This window comes from Periophthalmus magnuspinnatus, chromosome 13, assembly GCF_009829125.3.
Source record: "Periophthalmus magnuspinnatus isolate fPerMag1 chromosome 13, fPerMag1.2.pri, whole genome shotgun sequence".
Classification (NCBI taxonomy): domain Eukaryota; kingdom Metazoa; phylum Chordata; class Actinopteri; order Gobiiformes; family Gobiidae; genus Periophthalmus; species Periophthalmus magnuspinnatus.
In genome coordinates, this window is record NC_047138.1 from 8,937,854 (window position 1) to 8,962,885 (window position 25,032).

The window sequence follows — 25,032 nt, forward strand, 5'->3', positions numbered from 1 at the left end:
TCCTCAGTAAAAGTGTAGTATGCGTACAATAAAGTCTATGCAGGCACCGCGTGTTGTAGGAAGGCGCCCTCTTGTGGCAGACAGGCCGCGCCGTAGTGGAAGGAGACGTGTCCCGTTCACTGATGGAGGCTGAACACACACTGAGTATGGGAGACCAGATAGACGAGGAAACGGCTGTATCAATGTTAGAGCCGTACATTGAAACTCTTCGACAGCAACTGGAACAACAAGATCCCATTTTCCTCATATCAATTATTGTCGCTTTGGCGGTTGTTATTGTCACGTGCGGTGAGCATTTTACCTTAGCATGCTAACATTAGCTTACCATGCTAGGCCAAGTGGGCTTAGCAATCACTTCGGTCAAATGTATATAGTATAGAGTTGTCTTGATTGCAACTAATCAACAAAAATGTGTTAAACTGTACAGTTATGCATCATTATATGAAATTATATCAAATATGAGCGGCAGTCAAATGCTTATATAGTTTACTTATGGTAAGTAATACACAAGTGTTCTCTGTGTTTCAGTTTTTCTTAAATATTTTCTCACAAGTAAAACTGTTCGGAGTTCAGTTTTGTTGGTTGGACTGTGTGACTCAGGGAAGACCCTCCTCTTCAGCCGGGTAAAGCCAAATCACCTTTATGGCCATTGCACAGTAGCATGGATATATGTTTAATGTGGTGTCTATGCTTATATTGTATTATAGCTACTGTCAGCAAAGTTTAAAAGAACCCAGACCTCCATCACTGACAGCAGTGCTCCATATAAAACCAAAAATGACAAGGTGAGTAAAAACCATTGGACAGAGTCAACATTAGAGGTAACTCTATTAATTATCTGCCTTCTACCTCCAGAGCAGCACCTGGACTCTCATAGATCTTCCAGGACATGACAGTCTTCGTTCACAGTATCTGGAAAAGTTCAAGTCCGCAGCCAGGTAAGCTCTAAGGACACATTTGGGAAGAATGGGCAATATTGATATTTATTAAAAATACATTGTATTCTTTATGGCAATGTTAATAATAATCTACAATATTATTGCATCCCTTGACACTGCTGAAAATGTGTATCAAAATGTATTTAGAGTGAATGTTTTGTTAAAAATTCTGTCTTTTTCAGAGCTATTGTATTTGTAGTCGACAGTGCCATTTTCCAGAAAGAAGTCCGTGATGTGGCTGAGTTTCTGTACGTGCTTTTGACAGACAATGTAATCTACAGAAATGCTCCAGCTATTTTGGTAGCATGCAACAAACAAGGTAAAACTTCTTTTGTTTTATTATTTCTTTGTCATTAATATATCACTGCATAATTTCCTTGTCTTATCAGATATCACAATGGCAAAATCCGCTAAATTGATTCAACAACAACTAGAAAAGGAACTGTAAGCATTCAAGACATTTATTTCTACATCTTCTATTGGCCACCTGTTACTAATCATTAGTTATGTATAAATCTGTACATTTAAATGTGTTAATTGTGTTTGTTTGTAGGAACACATTGCGAGTAACTCGATCTGCAGCTCTGAGCTCTCAGGATGGCTCTATTGGTGGCAGTGTGTACCTGGGAAAGAAGGGGAAGGACTTTGATTTCAGCCAGCTGCCCATGAAGGTGGAGTTTGTGGAGTGTAGCGCCCGTGGTAACAAAGGTGAAGAGGGAGAAGCAGACATTGAAAATCTAGAGAAAAGTCTGGCAAAGCTGTAGAATCCATGAAGATAATCTAAGAAATGTAAGATAATACCAACCAATTACACAATCATTTCAACATCCACTGTCACCTTATTTAAAAACACAGGAAAAAAAAGTTTGTTTGATGTGTGAAACATTTTTTCTATGGATTTTTGGTAGTACTGTGAATAGAAAGTTTATTACAGCCAAGCAGTTTGTGGGTTAAATAAAATGCTTGGCGCAACTTATTTTTGTAAACCACAACCATTTATATCCACTTTTAAAATCAAGAACATGAAAGACTCAAGACTTTAAGATTTACCAACTCTAATTTAAAAAAGAAGAACAAAGGTCAGACTACTAGTGCCTTTTCACTGCTTTGGCAGGAGTTGAATTGAAATTGTGTTAAAGTTTAAAACAGCTTTTAAAGTGATTGTATTGTTTACATTATAGTTTTTGCTTGTTCAAAAGATGGTTAATAAAAAGATAACAAAAACTAATTACACTTGCTTGTCTGCTGGTGTGATATACTAAATGTTAAACAAATTAAAACATGGGAGTTACATCTTCATTTTAATACTTGCAATTCATAAGTTAATGTTAGACAAGCACAGCAAACATGTCCCTATGAAAATATGCATAATAATGCATTTACATTACAATTAAGTATATGAAATTCTGATAAATTACTGTAAAAATATCTTCCACTATACAGTTCACACACTAAACCATATTTCCCGATGTCCAGTCAAACTAGTCTACTGTGTGGTTAGTGGGTAGATGGTAAGACTAGAGCTCTGATCAGCCACCACCACAATTGGCTCCCCCTTCAATACAGCTGGACACAGCCAGTTCACCTTCTCTCCGTGGTTGATTTTTAGTTTGGGCTCAGATGAATCCATATTTTCAGTATCTTTGCAGGTGTTCGTTTGCGCTTCAACCTCTTGTGATGGCTCTGTTCTGTCTTGTTTCTTGTGCTTAGCTTTGATTTTGCTTTTCCTCCGTCTCCCATCATTTCCTGTGGATAGGGGTTTCAATTTTCCCTCCACTACAGGGTGTTTACTAAGATCCCACAGGGCAACATGGCCGTCATTACCCCCACTGATAAGCCAGTATGGATGAGAAAGAGAGTTCACAAAATGTGCCTGCGAGGCTCCCTGACTGTGGGCTTTGACTGACCCTTGCTGCTCAAGTTTTGATCCACTACCGATTCTCAACAGATGTACCCGTCCATCTTCAGCTGCACAGCTCACTATATTTCCACAACTGGACACTGTAACACAATGGGCCAGTGGTGGGTTGAAGAGCTGACCAGGCTGCTGGTGAAGGACCTCTTCCTCCTCCAAACTGTCTTGAATGTTAAGGGTCCACAGAGGCCGGGTCTTTTGTAAACCCCAAAGTATCACCTAGGCAAAAAAAATTACAATAATTACATAGGATTTAAGTTCCAAATAAAACATTGAGTTTACACACCTGCATGTCTAGTCCTACTGACACAAGGTTATTGGGCCTTTGAGGTCGGAAGTCCAGTGAGGAGCAGATGTTGGTGTGTCTGCGTAAGGTCCTGCATACTTTCCCTCCTGGTAGATCCAGTATACGGACAGCTCCTGAGTCATTAGCCACAGCCAAAGCCGAGCCGGTCTCATTAAGTGCAAGAGCATTGATCTCCTCCTCACCTACACCTTCAAACTGCTCCACAGTGCTCTTCAAGTTTCTGTAGTCCACTACACTCACAGTCTCTCCATGAGACACATACAGCTGTGCTGGAGCAGACGGTGAGAAAACAACACTAGTACAGTCATCTTCACCAGGTAGTTGGAGATTTCCAATTATGACACCTTCCTGGTTCCAGACTGTTATTTGTCCACCCTCTGATCCTGAGGCAACAAGACCCTCTGGACCAGGAGCTGCCCCCACACATAGGATGGGAGTAGTGTGGCCCTCACACCACTGTCTGGCAATGTTCATTCTAAAAAGATAAAAATCAATAGAGAAATGTAGATCATCTGAACATATTTTGAAAAGTTAACAAATTTACATTAAAGAATTCCGCTTTAACACCAATATTATTTTGTATTTTACATATTTCATCATCGTTTTACACAAAGCCATCACAAATTACAGTACGATCTTTTGAATGGGGAAATATCCGGACAAATCCTTCAAATCAGGAATGAATAATCTGCTTGAAACCCATAAGGTAGTGTCCCAGTGTATGACTTGCCCTTTGCCCACTTAAAGGTGCATTTTGTGCATTATCTTTTTTGGAGAGGGTATGCCCCCTGCTGGTCTCCGTGAAGATCTGTCTATATACGGTATTTAATCGTAGGTTGTTTATTGCCAACAATGCCATAAACGTGCATTGTAGCTGTGAGCGAGATTGCCTTTGTCCTTTAACTTGGTCTGGTGAGGTCACCTGCGGCTGCTTGTTTTATGGTATACACTTTTAATGCCATACAATGGAACATTTTAGTCAAGGTAAAATAGACAAGCAGGTGGCGGACTCCTCACCTGAAAAATAGTGCACTGTCACAATCAGAGATAGGGTCACGGCATTTATGTGGCTACCGTGAAAGAAACTGCCTTGACAAAAGCCTAAAACGATGTTCGAGTATCGAGTTTTCAAGATCACTTTCTACACAGTTGATGACCAGCAAATGGCGAATACGACAGCAATGACTAACAAACGGACTTAAGAGTTCATGTAATCGTTTAAATGCATTGTGTTATTGTTTTAATGTATTATATGAAAAGCTCAAAGAAAATAACAAATTCTACCCTACCTTCGAACACGCTTTCACGAAGTCGCTTACTGATGACGTAATAAAAATATTGGGGAAGGGAAGGGGAGGGGGTGGAGGGGGAGGAGGAGGAAGGGGGGCGGGAGGGTGACTGACCACTGTAATATTATGACATACTTCTATGACACACTACTGACCAGTGGTACTAACTGTAAGGTATGTGGCATTGCGTATGACAATTGGCACTGGGCCTGTAACACTGTGCTTCAACCATAACTAGTCTGTATTTTGTGAGGCATTGCTGTTGGCAAACTTTAGTTGTTTAATTTGTATTGGAGACAGCTATTTGTGTTTTCTATTTGGAAACTGACCATCTGAGAATGGCATTTTGAGATAATTATCTTTTGTGTTACTGACCATACAAAACTGTTGAATCAATGTAGACAATTATACAAAACAAGGGTCATATTCTCAGTGGGTCAGCTCATTAAATCATGTCCCGAGCCATCCATCCTCTCTCTACAAAGGCTGCTCTTGCTGACTCATCCAAAGCTGTAGATCTGATGAGTGTGGTCCTTTCTGGGTCAGTGAACAGCGCTCCTGCTCCACTGAATAGGGCACAGAGAAGAGGCCACAGTCCCAAAACACACACAAATTACTCAGAAAGCGCACACACTCTTATACAAGAAAATAACGCACATCAGTGGTGACATGTTCTGTATATTGTGACAGCTACAGATCTAATGTAAGTACTTTTAGTCTTCTTGTATGTCTCATGTGAGAATTAACTAGAAGCTGCTGTATGTGACACTGCAGTTGCAAAAATTGTGTTAACTAGTCAGGAAATGTCCTAACAGTTTGTGGTTATTTAAGGGTCTTCAATCTTTTACAGAGTTGGAAATGCAGTAGTTGGTAGGGCTTCTTTGGAAGGCATCACTGCATAAATGTTTTTATTAGACAGTTTACTGATAATATTCAAACTTTACGTTTATAAATTGTAAGTTTTAAATGATATTCATGTTTTTGTACATGTTGTACTGCACCGTGTAAGATCTATTCAGGCCGGCCTTGTGAAGAACAATTTCAGCACTTCTAATAGCATGAAGTCTCCATACTATCCAGCAAGATCTGTCCTTTTCCACAAGGAGCCCAATGGAGTTACATACAGGATCCCTGCATTGCTCTACCTGTCCCGGTCCAAAACCATGTTGGCTTTCTGTGAAGAGAGACTCAGCCCCTCGGACTCCCAGGCTCATCTGCTTGTCATGAGGAAAGGCATTTTTCACAGGAATTATGTGGAGGTTTGGCTTTACTTTTTCTTTTTTTTTTAGTTTATTGTTTACTATTTTCAGAGGTGGAGGAAATAGAGGTAGAGGAAATAATGTTACATAATGTTACGCTTCTTACCAAAACTAAAATGCTGCAATACTGCAGAGCTGTACAGTTGCAGAAATAAATAATAATTAATAATACTGCTATTACTCTAACGGCTCCACTACTGTGACTTAATAAATAACAAGTCTGTCTTAAAAAAATGCTTACAAGTGTTCATTCACTCCTCATTGACAAATAATGGTAAGGAACTTCTGTAACCACAACTACTGACCTCTCACAATACTAATCAACTTATTAGTTTAAATGTAAACTAAAGGACATTTTTACTTGTGTAATTGATTTACTAATACATTGGTTGATCCTATGTGTAGTTAATGTAACTTGTTAAGTGCTCCCTATGTGCTCCCTGTCACACCAAGGCCAATGTTGCAAATAAGTTGTTCTTATCTTACGTAAGGTAAAATAAATAAACCAGACAAACAAAAGTGTCTTGAAGTGTCTTGCTCTGGACACACTGACAGTATTCATTTGCAGGATCAAACTGCCATCGTTCTACAAAAACTGCTTCTACTGTTATAATTTCTGTTACTATTTTCTACTAATTACTGACTAAAAGAGTGTTCTTTAGTAAAATATTTCCAGAAAATCATGAAAATCATCAAATAAAATAACTGAATTGAATAACTGAATAACTGCTTGAAGATGTACTCAGGGAGACCTTTTTTTTTAAAAAATGCTTGTGGATTGTAAAAGCAAGTAGGACCTATTAATATTGTGAACGGTGATTACATTCATGCTCTTTTTCAGTGGGAGGACATGCATGTTTTGGGCACAGCTTTCTTACCTGGCCATAGGTCTATGAATCCTTGCCCAGTGCATGATGAGTTCACCGGGACAGTCTTTCTGTTCTTCATTGCTGTGTTGGGACACACGTCAGAGGCCCATCAGCTGATAACAGGCAAAAATGTAACACGACTCTGCTACATCTCCAGCACAGACAACGGAAACACCTGGAGCCCTGTCACTGACCTTACACAAACAGTGATAGGAGAAACCATTAAAGGTCAGAATAATAATTTTTAAATGTTTTGGATTGTTCAACCATACTGTAAATTGCAAAAAAAAAAATAAATAAAAAATATTGTTTTATTCTTACCTTGTTAATAATTTGCATTAATCTTGTTACAGAGTGGGCCACCTTTGCTCTTGGCCCAGGTCATGGCATCCAGCTGAAGTCCGGGCGCCTGCTGATTCCTGCCTATGCTTACTTTATTGAATGTAAAGAGTGCTTTGGACAGCTCTGCCAGACTACACCCCATGCATTTTGCTTCCATAGTGACACTCATGGGCGAACATGGCGCTTTGGGGAGGCCGTGCCAGGACCAGAGAGTGTGGAGTGTCAGGTTGTATCTGTGGATGAAGAGGAAGGCACAAACATACTGTACTGTAATGCTCGCAGTCCTCTTGGTTATAGGGTGCAGTCTGTCAGTCTGGACGATGGGGCTGTGTTTCAAGAGGGGCAGCTTGTCCCACGTCTGGTAGAGCCTCGAAATGGTTGTCATGGGAGCATAGTGGGATTCCCTGCCCCTTTATATCTGCATAATTCTTTCAGCAATGATTTAAGTCAACGCACTCACCACCACTTGAAATATTGGGAACATGACTGTACAGATCAAACCAACTTAACAAACAGCCAGGCCCCAGAACCCACAGCCTCACCTTTAAGGACAATTATTGGTCCTTCAAATTTTCTTACCCCCACCTGGGTAGTGTACTGCCACCCGACATGGAACACTACCCGCAAAGATTTGGGTGTGTTCTTGAGCTTGTTTCCTCGTGATCCGGACAGTTGGTGCGGCCCCTGGGTCATTTATGATGGTCCCAGTGCCTACTCTGACCTGGCCTACCTGGAGCTTTCACCATCTCCTGAAGCTCCACCTGCAGTGGCCTTTGCCTGTCTGTTTGAGTGTGGCACCAACACAGCTTATGATCAGATCTGTTTCAGTATCTTTACTCTGTATGAGCTCATAGATAATATACCACACAGCATTCAGCAACTTCCAACCAGCAAAAAGCACAAACATAGAATGGGAAGGAGAAAAAGCAATGTGAGAGAGCTGTGCACTATTTTTTAGTAAGTCTCCACCATTGTTGTTCTGCTCTGAATTGTTGGAACATGTTGCCATATACATTTTTAGTTTATGCTGTTTTGTTCACCAAAGCGTGCTAGGGAAGCATTTGCAGTCTGTATAAATAAGATAAATAAGTGCCAAAACGACAGCAGGATGTACTCAGTCTCCCTGTTTTTTCCGATCTCCCCTTCTCTTGCACAACTCCACACTGGAGGAAGGACTGTTTTTCTCTCTGCATTTTGCAGTTATTTGTCTATTAGTTTTAACTATAGTTTTCCAATAAAACATGAGTGTACAAACCATCATTTCATTGGCACTGTTAACATGGACAATAGGAAATGCCAGAGCTACGCAAAAGCCTGAAGACTCAATGGATAACAACTTTTCTCCAGCTACAGTGAAGGTCAGCCCAGATTTTAAGAACTCTTGTTTTTTTTTCACAGCAGTCAAAATGTTTAAATGTACCTTTGAGCAACACGATTGTGGTACAACATTTTGTTATTATCATTTCATCGAAAAAATAAACAACGCTTGAGGTAAAATTACATGTATTTGTTAAAGTCATAAAAATATGTTGTACATAGTACAAAAGCCATTATGACGATCAGGTTTTCCATTATATATATATAAAGGTGTATACTGTCATTCGGATGTGAGGAATGGAGCTGTCATATGCCTAATATTCTGTAGTTTATGCTTTTTTTTATGGGGGCAGTGAGGGTTCTTTTATCTACAACTAAAAACAACTTACAGGATTATGAGAACACAATAAATTAGAATTTATAGTCCATTTGACCATGATTTCTTTTTCAGTTCTTCCATTTGTTCTTTTTCACAGGGAGCTGACCTGTAGCCTCTAAGTATTTATGGATAAGTTCTTCTTGTGTTGCTGGCAAACAGGGCTGGTATCGACTGTATTCCATGGTGTATTCTCCTTTACCCTAAAAAGAATTAAATGCAAAAATCAGTTAGATGATAAAATAAAGCTTTGTTGTAGTTGTAATTAGATCAATACCTCAGTGCAAGAGCGAAGCTCAGTGGCATAACCAAACATATCATTTAAAGGAACCTGTGAAAATCATTTAAAAACTTTAACTTGTGGACTTGTTACTTTGTGAAAATGTAAACAGGCAAATTAAACTGAACGCACATCAGCATACAATGTGAAGTATCCTTCGGTCCCATCCTGTCCTGTGATAACCCCATGGCGCCGGTTAATTCCAGAGATGACCGCGCCCTGAAACTCTTGTGGAGCAACTATTTCTACTGCCATGATGGGCTCCAGGATGATCGTATTGGCCTTCTCCATTGCTGTAGGAAAATAAAAACACTATTTTAGTCATGTACCACTAAGCAAATTCAGTGACAAAAATACAAGAAGTCCCCTGCACCTTGTTTTAAAGCCCCTTCTCCAGCACGGATAAAGGAGATCTCATTGGAATCAACCATGTGGTTGGCTCCATCTTCCAAAATGAACCGTACTCCAGAGATTTTATGTCCACTCAGAGGTCCTTTTTCACACGAGTCTCTGAAACCCTGTGACAAGAATAAGGGTCAGTGTCAAGGCTATAAATACAATCCATAAAATAATAACCTTAGTGATCTACCTTCTCCACAGCAGGAACAAACTGCTTTGGCACATTTGTTCCAACTGTCTCATCCTCAAACTCCAACTTGGTGAAATGCTCAGACTCCAAAGGTTCAAGGACCCCAATAACTTTACCATACTGGCCTGAGCCGCCACTCTGCTTTTTATGGGTGAAGTCAAATCTACAGATAACAACAAAGGACACATTATATCACATAATTGATGATCAGGTCTGTGGTTTCTGTTTCAAAAATGTAAAGTAAACCACCAATCACCAGTCAGGTATAAAGTGCATGTCTCTTTAAAAATGGGCAGGGCTTCAAGTCTAGGAAGTGGGAAATGGTTTCTCCATGCGTAATTTGCAGCTGACAGAAGAAGGCAGGAGAAGTTTCCATTAAGCAAGACCAGAGTAAGATGATGTTGCTTTAAAGTGAATGCTGGCTTTGTGTTTTTATAATGTTTGGTTATTATATTTTATTCATTATACTTAATTTATTAACATTTGGGTGTAGTTTCTACTCAATACCAACCTACAGCACTTTCTATATGTAGCACCTTCCTTATGGTCAAAGTCCAGTCCACCTGGAGGCTCCGTTATAGTGCTTTAATATACACTTTTATTCAACAGGTTATTGTGGAGGCAGAGATAGTGGAGGAGACGATGCAGACTGGGGAGCTGAACCCTCATCACTACCCAGCACAAAGGGCTGCCAGGGCAGTGCAGCACTATATCAACACCCGCTATGGCTCCCCATTTAAAGTGTTTATGATCAACAAGGTCCACAGTGGAAATGCAGAGGTAATAAGATCTATACACACCTAACTAAAGGCATGCATACAAAATGACTTGACTATTACATTTGACTTCATATTTCAGGATATAAACAATGCTGGAAGAAAGTACCAGTTGGAGATCTCATTTCAAGAAATAATCAGTAATGCAAGTATTGTGTGACATTTAATTTCAACACACTTATACTAAAATAAATCATGTTTTCATTTCAATGCTAGCCCAACTAACATTCATTCAGCAGCATTTATACGTATTACAATAAACTAAATAAGTTGAAAGTTGAGCACTTAAGAATAAAATGATTGGACCGGGTGTGTCACATTTTAAAAGGAGCACCTAAAGAAGCATTGCATTATGCTCTATCTTTGTCACTGTGGTGCAATACGGACTCATTTATCATCATGGTCACATGGTTTAGACAACGCCTTTGACATACTCCTTTCTATTGGTGCATTACTTGGCTGAACTAACAGCCGTTCAGTATGGAGTAGTTGCTTACTTTATCTTGTGCCCATGCCTTCTTTTTTAGAGCACTCACAAATGCTCTGCAGAGGTGTTATTTCCAAGGGGAGAAATACAAGGTTCACCTGAAGTCAGTGTGTTGTGTGAGGAGCTTGAAACATTAAATACAACAAAAGATGATGAGGCTTTATATCAGAAACTGAAGACAAGGCAGAGCATGGTGGTGGCACAGAACTTGCCCGGTATGCATTTATGCCTTGTATAATGAGTGGACATTAAGTGCTATAACATGTTTACAGGTGCAATACAGCCATATTAAACTGTCTGCTTTCCTCACTAGACAGTCATGGTCACATAGACCCAGACATGAAGCCTCTTTGGTACCTGGGGATCGTGGCATCTAGTTTTATCATGCTGAAGGAATCCACTGAAAATACACTCTATAACATGGCTCAGGTCGGCAATGTCACACAACTGGTATGTCAGTTTTATTACATTAAACTGTACTTTTGTGTTTCTACTCCACGTTTGTGTTCATTTGTATGTAATGATACATAACTATCATTACAAAACATGTATTAATTTGTGATAATTGGTTATCATGGATATTTTATGTTGCCTCATGTAGGCCACCGAGACAGATGAGTTGAAGTTTGACTACTTCATACTACTACATGATATGGTGTCACAGGTAATCAACTAGCCAAATTTTTTTTTTTTCCTTTATTCATTCCTGTAAATTTTTCTATTATCATGAGCTGAATGTTATACAGGAAATAATTCGTTGGAAACTGCAGATCAACTGGTCTCCTCTGGAGGGAGTTAAAGTACAGCAGATGGAAAAAATGCCCCACTGCCATGAATGTAAAAAGCCACCAAACACAGAATGAACTTGTGACATAATTCTTATTGGGTTTTTTTTATGATTACTGTGGATGTCTTGAAATGGCACATGTAAATGGCTGTTTAAACTGAGTGAGAATAAATCTACTTACGTCACAGGGCCGGTGATTGTCTCTCGGAATGCAACTTTAGGTTTTCCCATCACACACGGACAATTGTATTCCCGTTCCATTCTCTGAAACAGAAAAACTGTCAGACTATTAAAGGTCATTGGTTTAAATTAAACAAAAGTACTAAGATTACCTGTGAGTAGATTTCTAAATGCAGCTCCCCCATGCCTGAAATAATAGTCTCTTTACTCTCTGTATCGAAATGCACTCGAAATGTAGGATCTTCTCTGGTGAAACGGTTGATGCCTTTGGAAAATTTATCCAGGTCATTCTATTACAGAGTGAAGAAGAGGTAACAAACAAGCTTTTTTGCTTTACAAATGGTTAAAGTAAAGGACTATACCTTGTTGACTGGTTTCATTGACATAGAGATAACAGGCTCTGGGATATGAATTGATTCCTGTTGGGATGAAAATTAATAAATATGGAAAAGACAAAGGTTGAAAAAAAAAAAAAAGCTCCAAAATAATAAAAATAAAATACATTAAATTTAAGATCACAGAAAGCATTTACCATTGAAAGATTGGCACTGGTCTTTGATGTGAAAGTGTCTCCACTTGCACAGTCAATCCCAAAAAGAGCACAAATATCACCAGCGTAGACCTCATCAACATCCTACAAAAAAAAAGAAAAAAAAGAAATGATACAGGAAATGATTCCTCTATTATAATAATAATCAGAAACTCTCAGAAGAAGCAGGTTGTTGTAGTTATCTCTTTAAGACAATGCAAAGCTACTTGGTGTTCATGGTTAAATTTAAAGTCATCTATGCTCAAGCAAATATTCATACACATTTTGTGTGACATGCAGAACACCTGAAGGTGCCTGCAGTTGATAAGATGAGACATGTGGAAACTGCTGGCAAGACACTTATATGTCACATGTACACTTGACAAATCACAAAAGAGGAACCCAAATATGCTTTGTTATTACAAATGTTGTTTGTCTATATTAGCAATTTTTAGTTCTCACCTCCATCTGGTCAGCATGTAGTCGCACTAACCGCTGCACTCTGACTCTTTTGCTGGTGCGTGTGTTGTAGATGTATTCTGCCTTCTTCAGACAGCCTTGGTACACACGTACATAAGTTAGCTGGCCAAATCGTCCAGCCTAATGAAAAACAAACATCATGACTAAAATGCCAGAAGATAACTGAAAGAGAAACTGTGAATATATTACCTCAAGTTTAAAAGCCAGACCCACAAAGGCATTAGCAGAATCTCTTGCAGGGTCCATTTTAACTTTAGATTTTTCACTTGAATCTCTAAAACAAAAAACATGTACAGTATACAAGAACAGTATTGCTAGAGATTGTCTACAACAATGTCATTACAACACTGAGCTCTTAATACTTACTCATGATTGAGTATTGCATAGTTTTCGACTTCAGTTGGATTGGGCAGATAAGCTAACACGGCATCTAACAGAGGTTGTACGCCTTTGTTCTTTAGTGCTGTTCCCACCAGCACTGGGGAGAAAAGGCGTTGTACTGTGGCCCTGCGTATAGCTGCCTACAGGACAATAATAAATAATACAAACTTGGGCTGAATCTTTCGGTCAGACATTTATACAGATAGTATGATATGATGACATGGTGCAATACTGGAATTATTAAAAATATTAAATATTCAATTAGAAATGTTCCCCTCACTTCCCATCAAATACAAACCTTTAAGTCATTGTTGGTTGGCGTCTGTTCTTCAAGAAACATTTCTCCCAAGATTTCATCAGCGTTGGCCACACACTCCACAAGTTCCTGTCTGCGCTCCTCAGCCTCAACACGAAAATCAGCAGGAATTTCATCATAACGAATAACCTGACTATGGAAAGAATTAAGCATACCCTACATTTCTGAAATCAAAAGAATCTTACAGATTGTTCCAAGATCAATGCTCACCCAAATGGTCCGTCAAAATATATGCTTCGCTCCTCAATAAGGTCTATGATACCTTTCATGTTTCCCTCGAGACCAATGGGGATATTTATAAAAGCAGCATTGTGATTAAGCTTAGTCCTGGGAAGAAAAAATAAATTACTTCACGGTGCATAAAATCACTTTTATACATTAAAATTTTATGTTTGTACCATGTACCTCATCTGTTGTAGGGCCCGATATGGATTGGCACCCATTCGGTCAAGTTTGTTAATAAATGTGAGGAATGGGACATTGTAGCGTTTCATCTGTCTGTTGACTGTCATGGTCTGACACTGCACTCCTCCAACAGCACACAGAACCAACACAGCTCCATCCAGCACTCGCAGAGCTCGCTCCACCTCAATGGTGAAGTCAACATGACCTTGAAACATAAGATTTCATCATTTAAAACTGACCCAGTCAGTTTATTGTGTGTATCAAATCGAGGTGCCATCAATATTAACTGTACACATTCGTGAAGGGATTTGAGAAAATATGACCGCAGTTAACAGTTATGTTACTACAAGTAATACTTATAGAATCTGTGCTTGTGACAGCTTGAGTTTTTAGGTACCTGGCGTGTCAATTATGTTGATGTTGTGACCTTTCCACACGGTGTATGTAGCAGCTGACTGAATTGTGATGCCTCTCTGTCTCTCCAGTTCCATTGAATCCATGGTGGCACCAACACCATCTTTTCCTTTGACCTAAAGAAGATAAACAATTTCCTTGACAGACTGCTCCATGCATCCACAATAGAGGTTAAAAGGGTCTCACCTCGTGAATCTCTGCTATTCTGCCAGTGTAATAGAGGACGCGTTCTGTAAGCGTGGTCTTTCCAGAATCAATGTGCGCGGATATCCCAATATTTCTTATTTTCTCATTGCAAAACACACCAGATGAGGATGACCGACAGTTGATTATGAGAACCTGTGAGGTAACATTAGTGCAGTGCGTGAGACAGCAGTCGGTGATACTAGTACTCCTACAGGACCGAGCATTACGAAAGATACACTACCTTTTTCAGAGAGGTACTCCTTTTTGGTGAAAGATGACGACTCGCCAGTGCAAGGCTAGCTTTGAGGACTCTCATCTTCCAGTTACCTTTCCACACCGTGTCCTTGCGTTTTTAATATTTACACAACACCCCGTCTAGATGTCGACCCACGGGTTGGGTGAATGTCACGCCAGATCCCCCAGACCGGTGTGCGATTACTTCCGGGTTTTGTACGGGAAGCAATTTTGACCAAATTGCCTGAGCCTTTAACTCGAAAACGTGCATTTTTGAAGGATATCCAAACTGAAGTTTCAAATGGCAGTATTCCACATGCCAGTACTGGATCGCACAATCCAGCAACTAATTATAATCTTACTGGTGGAGGGTCCCTCACCTTCTTGTATGGAGATGATATCTATAACAATAAATAAATAAATAAATAAATAAATAAATATATACACACACACACACACACACACACACACACACACCCACACACACACACCCCACACACACACACACACACAGATAGATATAGATATAGAGATAGATAGATAGATAGATAGATAGATAGATAGATAGATAGATGGATAGATAGATAGATAGATAGATAGATAGATAGATAGATAGATAGATAGATAGATAGATAGATAGATAGATAGATAGATAGATAGATAGATAGATAGATAGATAGATAGATAGATAGATAGATAGATAGATAGATGGATAGATAGATACAGATAGAGATAGACAACACCAACCCTTATTTTGACAGCATTTCCTCTTTTTGGTGGCTCTGCTAAAAGACCATAAGAGGCACCACTGAAGCAGCAACACATCCAACATTTCTCTACAAAGCTGCTGCAAAAATGCCATTCACTTCTCATGGTCAACTCTGCATATTACTGTGATGTAAGTTTTCCAGTACACTATATTTAATTCATTATGCAGGTATTGTGTTTGTTTTTCAAATTTATTTTGTGTTTTGTGGATTTGTTATAAAACATGTAGGCTTGGTACATACATACAGGCTTACAATACTTAGGCTACTGTCTATGTAAGGCATACAATAGCCTTCATGTATTGTACATGTATTTTAAAACAGCTACAGATTTATTTGGGGTATAGCCCTAATACCTAATCGGTTCAATAGACTATAGAGTCACACACTTAGAATCATAAAATGTGTGAAATTGTGTTGATGAAAGGAAATTATGAGCTGTTTGAAACATGGGACTACGTTGTTTAGGTATTTCTTTGTCATGAAGTGCTAATACAATTGTAGGATTATTTATGAAATGCATTTCACAAGAATGTTCTCAAATATATATGAGCTGTTCTTTCCACTGTGATTCTTCCTGTCTCATTTCCTTTCTTTAAGCCCGGACTGTGCTGTCACAGTCCATGACTTAATTTATCTACATATCTACAATTTTACATTTAAAAGGCCCAGGAAATTGATAGTGTTACATTTGTTATTGTAAATGATAGTATAGGGACATAATAGGATATTTGTCCATTCAATCTCTTTTGATTTTCCCCCACCTGTTTTCCTGATTGTAAAATAGCCTTTATGTAAAAAACAAAAAAAACAACAAAAAAAACAACAACCCCTCACTGCCAATCTGGGCTGTGCTCTCTGTCTGCTGTTAATCATTACACCATGAAGAATAGGAAGGTTTACTTTGTGGAACATGATGTTTTATTAGACTATTGCTCACTGACTGATGTGTTTGTTTCACTTCCAGTATACGAAGACAGGAAATTTTCAATTTCAGGTTTCTTTGACTTTTTTAATTGACACACGCTGTGACTAGTGCATTATGATACATTACGGTAAGTCACAGTCCTTTCAACAAATCTCGAAATTAACCACAAAAGGGCGTGCCTGAGGAGCTATTACTACTACGGAATGCAGGATGGGTCAAACTCCTTCAGAGCTCTCTCAATGCACAGCCAGCACGGGCAGAGCAACATGGAAAACAAGCGGGACGGCACAACGCCTCGGAATCTGTAGGTTTAGAGGCAAAGAGAAGCGACAAAACAAAGACTTAAGACGATATCCGATGAAAAGCAAGGCCCTGTCATGTTTGGGAAGGAGAAAGAGGGACTCGAGTTGGACCGAAACAGATTTGGACCACGTAAACGTTGCTGAGGAAACAGACCCGCGCAGCAGCGAACACAGAGTTGGAAAGTTACCGAGGGACGAGTTCGTGGCTGAGGCTGGGACCCGCGCATCGGCCCCCGGTTCTGTTAACGCAAACCAAGGCCTGTATGAGACAACAGATAGGCCTACTGTTCAACGCACAGTGAACCGGGAGGCAGCCGCTGGCTCCTCCGATGCGTCACGTTTGGGAAAGCGCAGCGGAGAAGTCGGCGGTGTGGGCTGCCCTGAGAACAATGCCGCGCTTCCCTCGATCAGAGCCATGGAGAATTATTCACCCAAGAAAGAAGACCAGCAGGACAGGGCAGGGTTTGAGAGTAAGGAACTAATAACGGGTGTCACCGAGAGTCCCTCCACACAACTCTCTGACAGGGGCTTGCTTGTTCAGACTGAGCGAACTTTGGCTACTGAACAGTCTTTAAAGGACCTCACTTGGGACACGATGACAAAATCAGACTGTAGTGATACGGTTTCCTGTCTTCCCACAATGGCACGGGATAAAACGTGTTCAGTTGAAACAGACAACAAAACTGGCCATCAAAGTACACCAGGAGGACAATGTTTTCCAGGAACAATACCAAAACTCATCATCACTAGAGACCTGACCCCTAGCTGTTCACAGGATGGGGCTAAGCTGCACCTGAACAGCGGGGCCTGTCTGGAACCTCAGCCTGATGATGAGTCTCCCTGCTCGGACAGTGGGTGTGGAGGGTCTCCTGCCCTGATGCGCTCCCACAGAAAGCTGTCCAACTCCTCCTCCTTTGGCTTGTCCTCTGCTTCTTCATTTGAGGAGTCTGAGGACGACTTCACAGGGAGCGATATTGAGTCCAGCCTCTCCCCTGGACGCCTGTCCTCTCTGTGTAGCCCTGAAGATGGATCAACTGTGAGTATGACTATCCCAATTTAGTTAGTCCACCAATAAAACAAGACATCAGATATTTTTATTTTTGTTAAACATCTCAACTTTGCCCATAAACAAAACAGTGTCTTTCAAGGCAACCTTGAGTAAGACCTGTTGCATGTTACAACAAAACAGAACAGGTCAAAGAAAGCATTGTACAAGAAAATAACTTCCACATTGCTACCTATCATTAGTCAAAAGTGTGCATGGACCAACTTCACTTGGTCCTCGGGCTCCACTTTATTTTGCTGCTTATCAGCACTAATTACAGTGTTGTGTGCTGGTGAAAAGGCCGTCTGGCTGCCTGAGTTATGTGTCATGTCATTATAGTTGCCAGCTCAGCGTGATTCACAGATTGTCAGTTTGACACTGTATTTAGTGTGTTTGAACCCTGCCCAGATATGTCTCCTCTAGAAAAGGATGTGTTTAAAGTTTGCAAATGGGAAGCTTTGGTGCTTCTGCTCAGGTCACTCATGTGAGGCTCTGAAATGCAAGGAATGAGACATGTCTTAAAAACAGGATGCTCTCACTGCAGACAGTCCTTCTTTTGTCTGTGTGAATCTTGAATGTTAGAGTGTCCCACAGACTACATCACTAGTGTCAAACTCTGCTTTTGGAGGTGGCCTAATGATGTTTGCTGTTAGGACTTTGCTCAAACAGCAAACACGCAGCCCTTGCGCTCGCTTACACATTTGTGATGTGACGTTTTCCTGGAACTTCTGTTAAGAATTGGTTTGGTTTGTACGTGGTACCCTATGTAATGTTGTAATTTGTAGTGTCATTTTAAAGGGCGTGTGGTATGTTGTTGTTCGTATTGAAAACAGAGCCATAGTGTCTCCTGGCCAAACCAGTTACTTCTGAATGAGAGTGACGTGAGTAGATACCTGCTCACACATGCATATTGAGACACGCATGAGGCCACCATACCTTCTTTTTCAGAGTTCACTCTGTGTCATGGAAAACTGGTTGCTTGGCAACATCCCTACTATAAGTGGTAGTATTTTTTTTTTTATCTCTATTTGACATGCCTGTAATATGTTAATGTGTTAATACAATAAATGCACTCAAATGTTCTTGGATTAAACTTAAAATGACCCCCTCATTAATATAAATAAATACACACACATACAATAAGATGGTATATGCTTTAACATATATTTGAACTTTCGCCTATAGCTTATCCTTCAGTGTAAAGTCCCAATAAAATAACACCAACACTCATTCTCTAAGATCAGTTATATTTTTGTTTTAAACCATACAGTTCCCTACATCACTCCAACAGCAATTCTGAATATGTGTAATTTCTTCAGTCAGGGCAACATAGAGCCTGGCTTAAGGGGCTACTGTCTTGTGTTTAACACCACATAGTTTGATTTCTGTTATAAGCCATGTCTTCTTTGTCAGTGAGCAGTGCTGACAATAATCTTCTCTCGAGAGTGTGTTGTACAGGATGTGGTTTGTATTATAAACCGAGTTAAATGTACTGTAGCTTTGATGGTACATAAAAACACAGTGAATTGACATGAGTTTTCTGGGTTGTCAATAGCTGTTGTTCAGCAGGTTCTGCACTGTCGGCATACATATCCAAACACTGCCTTTACATTACAAAGTACTGAGGAATTTGTCAAGTGGACAAAAGAAAAACAGTGTGTGTGTGTCCCTACCCCCATACAGCATGTCTGTCATGAATCTGACATCAGATGCCTCAGTGTGGGGCTCAGGATAGGCCCTGTGGGGTTTAGGGGATGTGAGAGACAAGAGGACAAAGGTGATAGGAAGACAAGGTGGCTTCAGGAAGAGAGACACAGTATTGTCTGCTGTGTAAGAAGAAAAAAAGTAATACTACAAGAAAGAACAATTCCAAACTCTGGGGGAGAGAAAAGCATACGTTAAACAGGAGATCCTGAGTTTGAATTGTATTTATTTGTGACGATATTGTGGATTAATCTGAGTGAGGGTAAGCTTCTAACTTTCTCTCCTATATTGTCCTTTGACAAGGATTTGTAAAAATCCTAAAATATCTGCTATTTGATATTGCACATTATAACTTAAAATCAATTGTGACATGGTAATATAGTAGCAAAGATGTGTTCTTGTTGCTCTTTAGTAAACATGGCTGCCCCTTTTAAACCATATCTGTTGTCACGTGACCTGATCAGTTGTGTGTGTTCAACTCCCAGGACTACTTGAGTGAGTATTGCTCAATGTGATGTGAGGAAAGACATTGAGTATTTCACTATAATTAACCCTGTATTAATAGAGACAAAGTGCATACAGAATGCAAATGGGTGTGAAGAGGAGTTGCTGTGACTTTAAAGTGGACTCCACCTGGATTTAGTTTCACTGAAAGAAACTCTAATGAAACAAATGCAATTTGGGATTGCGTCCTCACAATTTATTGAATTTTTAGACCAAACCAATTTTTAGACCAAACCAATATTAAATGTAAACATAACACCCATTCAAAAGTATTCTGGCACTACCCTGATAAATGTATTTACCAGTAGTAGCAGCTTATAGGGATGTTACATGCTCTTTTGTTTACTTTTTTATTGCTTTTGCTAATGTATCTCTATGGCACATCTACCAGTAATGTAAGTGAAGCGCTATCCCATTTTGAGTAAAACCCGACTAGATGTTTATGCTAGACTCAGGCTATGTATACTGACTTTGATGGCTAGTTCACCACAACAATGTTAGTTTGATGGTGCAGGTAATAGCTCAGGTAATAACGCCCTCTGATTTGATATGTGTTCCTTTTTTCACAAGATATATTATAAGCCTGAAGAATTCGATTTGTCTGTCTCCAGTTTACATTCACGTCTCACACATTCATTCATAAGACAATTTTGTTTTGTCAGTTTAGCATTATATCTCAGCTGTGGAAAGAATGCAGCTGAATTGCACAGGGAGAGGCCACATGTAAACATGACTTAAGAGGGCTAGGCAAGCGTTTACTCATGTTATAAAATTGATTGAGTTTTACAATTATGGCCCTGTACTTTATTACCATTATTTACTGACTGTGCCTTAGACAAGTGTTTTGATCCACAAGGAAAATTATTTGCTGTATATCATGCAGCTCCTTTATTATTGTGTTAATCTGATGTGGTTATGGAAAATAATGATTTGCATTTAGTAGCTACATAATATTTATGGTTGAGCAATAGCCAATGTAAATAATTGAGGGTTGCTTTTCAATTGAAAGTAATTATAGGCATGGCACTATTAATGATATATAATTATATTATATTCTATGGACAGGATGTGCACATACATCTATCTAGAGCTGTAAGATAAATCACATTGATTGGATGAAAATAGCCATTTTGCAAAAGGTACAATTATTTTTATTGATGAACTTTTATAAAGTTGGTTTTAAAGGTTGTTTTTTAATATACCATGGACATGGAAGAGTGAACATGTCTGAAAAAAAACGTGTCTGAAAACATGTTAAACACAATTTTCTGCTTTTAAACAGACATAAGCTTTGTGAATCTTTGACTATAAATTACTCAGCAAACAACAAAATATTGTGCTTATAATAAAATGTACAAAAACCTCAAACCTCTGCAAGCATGTCCTGACATTCAGGTGATTTTTGTATTTGCAGTAAGTAAATGATTCCGTCTCAAATGTTAGTGCTCATAAGCACGTTTAAAAATCACAATCAAAATTTCAAAATTGCAGCCCTACTTGGTTGCTAAAAGCCTCTTAATCATTGTCATGTTGTTCTGAAATGGCTTGCGTCAAAGGCCCTCTTGCACACTGTCCTTGTTCTGGTGTTTCCCAATGCAGATAACCAGTACGCACCCACATGCACACACAGTACAGACACAGTATGGCTCTGTTTTACGACTCCCACATGGGTAGGTTTAGTAAATGTTTTATGAATGGGCTTTGTCACGTACTGTGCACCTGGCCTTGGCAAAGGACCTGACCAATGTCTACTGAGGTGTGTGTGAAAATGTGGACTCTAAAGGGAGTGTTTAATAAATACACTGGCTGGTATAAAGCTATGTGTCTATATATATCTATATCTATCTATATATATATCTATATATATATATATATATATATATATATATACATATATATATATATATATATATATATATATATGTGTATATATATATATATGTATATATATATGTATATGTGTGTTATAATTATAATAAAGTTTTAATTAAAGGAAATAAAAAATAAATAAAAATAATGTAATGGTTCATGAGCCACTTTTAAAGGAACTGACATGTCTTATATTTGCTTTTTTCAGAATAAGTCCTGGCAGAAGTTGAAGACCATGGTTCACTGGTCCCCCTTTGTTGTCTCCTTCAGGAAGCGTTACCCATGGGTGCAGCTCGCAGGCCATGCAGGTATGAATTTAAACCTAACTACACACCTTCATGTTTCATGTACATTATTATAGTTTGACTCTGTCTGCTTCAGGTAACTTCCAGGCAGGAGACTATGGTCGTGTCTTGAAACGATATTGTGAATGTGAGCAGCAGTGTTTACAGAAGCTCAGGGACGATGTTCTACAGCCACATGTTCCTGGGTATTATGGCGTGGTGAAGAAAGACGATCAGGAATATAATGTGATGGATGACCTCCTGGCTGATTTTGAATCCCCTTCAATCATGGACTGTAAAATGGGCAGCAGGTAAATTAACACTGACAGTTATTAAAAACATAAAATATTATAATGTCTAAAAGATGTCTTTTTTCAGAACATATCTGGAGGAGGAACTGTCAAAAGCACGAGAGCGTCCACGTTTGAGGAAGGACATGTTTGAGAAGATGGTTGCCGTAGATCCAGAGGCGCCCACTGAACAGGAGCGAGCGCAGCAGGGGGTCCTCAAACCCCGATACATGCAGTGGAGAGAGACGCTGAGCTCCACGGCCACTCTAGGCTTCCGCATAGAGGGCATCAAGGTGAGCAGAACCCTTCAGTTTCTTTTCCGCCTTTGAATTTAACAGAAAACTTTGGTGATACAACTCCACTTGTGTAGATTTCTATTTGGGACGTCACTAGGGCTGTAGGCCTTTAGTCATTTAGTCGATTAATCGGTCGGCGGTGTCCGTATAAACAGTAGAAAGGAGAAGTCAGTGAGTTAGCTGAAGATTTGGAATATTTAGGTATTTACATATGTAAGGAGGCAGATTAAACTCACAAATGTAATCTGTCTTTATATTACTACATTGTTCCCTAGTACTTTTTTTCTGCATAAATAATTATTTTTGCGTGAACTCCCGTGCGGGTGTTGTCTCGTGAGTGCAGGATGGATCAGATACACATATACACATATACGTAATAGATCAGCAGGGCATGTCTTGTATCAACTACAGCCCGAGATGTATCAGTATCAGATTTATTATTAAGATTATTTAAGAGCATAATTGTGAAGGAACACCAAGATTTTCCTTCACAATTATTCATTCACACTTTTTGCACCATTACCCAATAACGGTGATATCTAATTCTTTTTCACATGTTTATGTCTGAAACAGCAGTTTTCCTCTATTAAATAACCAAGTTTCAATCAAACATTCTGAACAATCAAGTCATGTTAATGTGACACAGCATAAGATTAAAAAAAACTCTTTACATTTAGGTTTATTTTTTTGGAGGAGGGGGTGGATTGATACTTATTTTTGTTTCTATTCTTCTCTGATGGATTTTTGTTTTGTTTGTGTTCAATTGTACTTTTTTATTTAAAGCGATTTGGTTTGCATACAATCAGAACGGAAAATATGACACACACATATTTGGCTCTCATTTCCAGTCTAACAAGTCTTAGCAGTCAAATTAGTACTGTCAAAGACTTGGCTCAAGTGTGTTGTTGATATAAGGGATATTTTTACATAATTTGACAGCAGTGCAGCAAATAATTAGTTTATGATTCACAGAAAGCTGATGGAACTTGCAACACTAATTTCAAGAAGACAAAGCAAAAGGAGCAGGTGATGAAGGCTTTGGAGGACTTTGTCGAGGGAAATAATCAAATTTTGGTGCGTGTTTATTTTTATCTTTATTTTGGATGTGTGTATAATATCGCAAATAATTGACATCCACTTGTTCTACAGCCACAGTAACTATTCATTCATTATTTTATGTAGAAACTCTACCTGCACCAATTAAAGGAACTGAGATCAGTACTAGAAAAATCGCCATTTTTCAGGACCCATGAGGTAAACCCATTACTACCTTTTTAGACAAAATGAGTTATTAAAAAAAATAAAAAATCATTTACCACTTGCCAACTTTGTTTCTCTGCTCCAGGTTGTGGGCAGCTCTTTATTGTTTGTACACGATGCATCGGTGAAGGCTAGAGTGTGGATGATCGACTTTGGGAAGACTGTTCCTCTTCCAGACCAACAGACCCTCGACCACCGGACACCGTGGGTCGAAGGTAACCAGGAAGATGGCTACCTTTGGGGACTGGATAACCTTATTGATATCTTTAGCACTATGCTTTCACCAAACCCTTCAGAGAAAAGTACCAATGATCTATCCGAGGAAGACTGATGCAAGTAATATTTCCTCAAAAGCAGTGGACAATCTAAAATAATTAAATATCTTTATTGACTTAAATTATAAGCACAACAGGCACACTTTATATTACTGGAATTTGCCAAAGGACTTTTAAATTCTACAGTTATTGTCTGGGAACGAGAAAGCATTCTTCAGTCACCTCATCATTACCGCAAAACAAGAACTTGGAATTGTTTTTCCAGTAACATTTATGAACTTATTTTTGTCATAAACCACTTTAACACTAAGACGTTGGCAAGACCATATGTTACCTAATATGTAAATAGAGATTTATTTAATTAATTATTTGGCTTCTTTAACTTGTTTGTACAATTTCTGTGCCTATCATTTTTAAGATTCATTCCATTGCTGTGAACTTTTTTTTTTTTAAATTCAGGTTCATTTGCGTATAAAGAAAACATATTACCCCAAAGTGTCTCTACAGCTGTCAAATGAAAGTGTTTTTTATGGTAGTTAATTTGATTTTTTGTTAATACAGCTGCATACAGATATACAAGATTTTGTTTTTGCTTAAACTGTTGCACAATGGATCTTGACTAAGCCATTGAACAAACAAGTAGTGCCTCTGTGTGTATTGATTGTGAGCAGTCCTGGGTTTACACACAAACTAAAGCACAGTAATGAACATGGTCAGCTTTTGATCAGTGTTTTTCATTTAGCTGGGATTAAAGCAGTGAAAAATTTGTATTCAAAGTGAGTGAGCTGATTAAAGCCTGCGTTCAACATGTGAAGTTTCATCCTTTTGTACTAACTGGAAATGAAAACTGGA

The 25,032-nt window shown here is 39.0% G+C and overlaps 6 protein-coding genes across 7 annotated transcripts; 4 read left to right on the top strand and 2 right to left on the bottom strand.

The window, feature by feature from the left end:
• The first annotated feature begins 84 nt into the window (after window positions 1-84).
• Window positions 85-1,993, top strand: srprb (SRP receptor subunit beta). The gene is made up of 7 exons (XM_033976935.2): window positions 85-288; window positions 529-623; window positions 708-785; window positions 856-938; window positions 1,121-1,257; window positions 1,328-1,382; window positions 1,492-1,993. Exons 1-7 carry the CDS (start codon window positions 123-125, stop codon window positions 1,700-1,702), a joined length of 825 nt encoding a protein of 274 aa, XP_033832826.1. The 5' UTR covers window positions 85-122; the 3' UTR covers window positions 1,703-1,993.
• Window positions 1,926-4,473, bottom strand: wdr53 (WD repeat domain 53). The gene is made up of 3 exons (XM_055225787.1): window positions 4,450-4,473; window positions 3,140-3,635; window positions 1,926-3,072 (listed from the first exon to the last, which is right to left on the bottom strand). The coding sequence occupies exons 2-3, from the start codon at window positions 3,632-3,634 to the stop codon at window positions 2,425-2,427; spliced, it is 1,143 nt and encodes a 380-aa protein (XP_055081762.1). The 5' UTR covers window position 3,635; window positions 4,450-4,473; the 3' UTR covers window positions 1,926-2,424.
• Window positions 4,474-5,458: 985 nt separating this feature from the next.
• Window positions 5,459-7,877, top strand: neu4 (sialidase 4). Its single transcript, XM_055226190.1, has 3 exons — window positions 5,459-5,708; window positions 6,550-6,805; window positions 6,931-7,877. The coding sequence occupies exons 1-3, from the start codon at window positions 5,508-5,510 to the stop codon at window positions 7,875-7,877; spliced, it is 1,404 nt and encodes a 467-aa protein (XP_055082165.1). The 5' UTR covers window positions 5,459-5,507.
• Window positions 7,878-8,056: 179 nt separating this feature from the next.
• lxn (latexin) lies at window positions 8,057-11,622 on the top strand. 2 transcript variants are annotated; one of them, XM_033977684.2, is made up of 7 exons: window positions 8,057-8,277; window positions 10,091-10,261; window positions 10,340-10,402; window positions 10,785-10,959; window positions 11,058-11,194; window positions 11,346-11,408; window positions 11,491-11,622. In XM_033977684.2, exons 1-7 carry the CDS (start codon window positions 8,161-8,163, stop codon window positions 11,605-11,607), a joined length of 843 nt encoding a protein of 280 aa, XP_033833575.1. In that variant the 5' UTR covers window positions 8,057-8,160; the 3' UTR covers window positions 11,608-11,622. The 2 variants fall into 2 exon arrangements, with proteins under 2 accessions (XP_033833575.1, XP_033833576.1); XM_033977685.2 differs by lacking the exon at window positions 8,057-8,277 and adding an exon at window positions 9,769-9,871.
• gfm1 (G elongation factor, mitochondrial 1) lies at window positions 8,406-14,872 on the bottom strand. The gene is made up of 18 exons (XM_033977681.2): window positions 14,664-14,872; window positions 14,423-14,575; window positions 14,220-14,352; window positions 13,823-14,027; window positions 13,628-13,744; window positions 13,400-13,550; window positions 13,087-13,241; window positions 12,910-12,994; window positions 12,703-12,840; window positions 12,244-12,345; window positions 12,074-12,130; window positions 11,864-12,001; window positions 11,713-11,795; window positions 9,482-9,644; window positions 9,266-9,410; window positions 9,025-9,185; window positions 8,890-8,943; window positions 8,406-8,815 (listed from the first exon to the last, which is right to left on the bottom strand). Exons 1-18 carry the CDS (start codon window positions 14,736-14,738, stop codon window positions 8,684-8,686), a joined length of 2,247 nt encoding a protein of 748 aa, XP_033833572.1. The 5' UTR covers window positions 14,739-14,872; the 3' UTR covers window positions 8,406-8,683.
• Window positions 14,873-16,373: 1,501 nt separating this feature from the next.
• Window positions 16,374-24,990, top strand: itpkcb (inositol-trisphosphate 3-kinase Cb). Its single transcript, XM_033977682.2, has 7 exons — window positions 16,374-17,689; window positions 21,984-22,083; window positions 22,157-22,370; window positions 22,438-22,642; window positions 23,618-23,719; window positions 23,828-23,899; window positions 23,991-24,990. The coding sequence occupies exons 1-7, from the start codon at window positions 16,562-16,564 to the stop codon at window positions 24,234-24,236; spliced, it is 2,067 nt and encodes a 688-aa protein (XP_033833573.1). The 5' UTR covers window positions 16,374-16,561; the 3' UTR covers window positions 24,237-24,990.
• The last annotated feature ends 42 nt before the right edge of the window (window positions 24,991-25,032 follow it).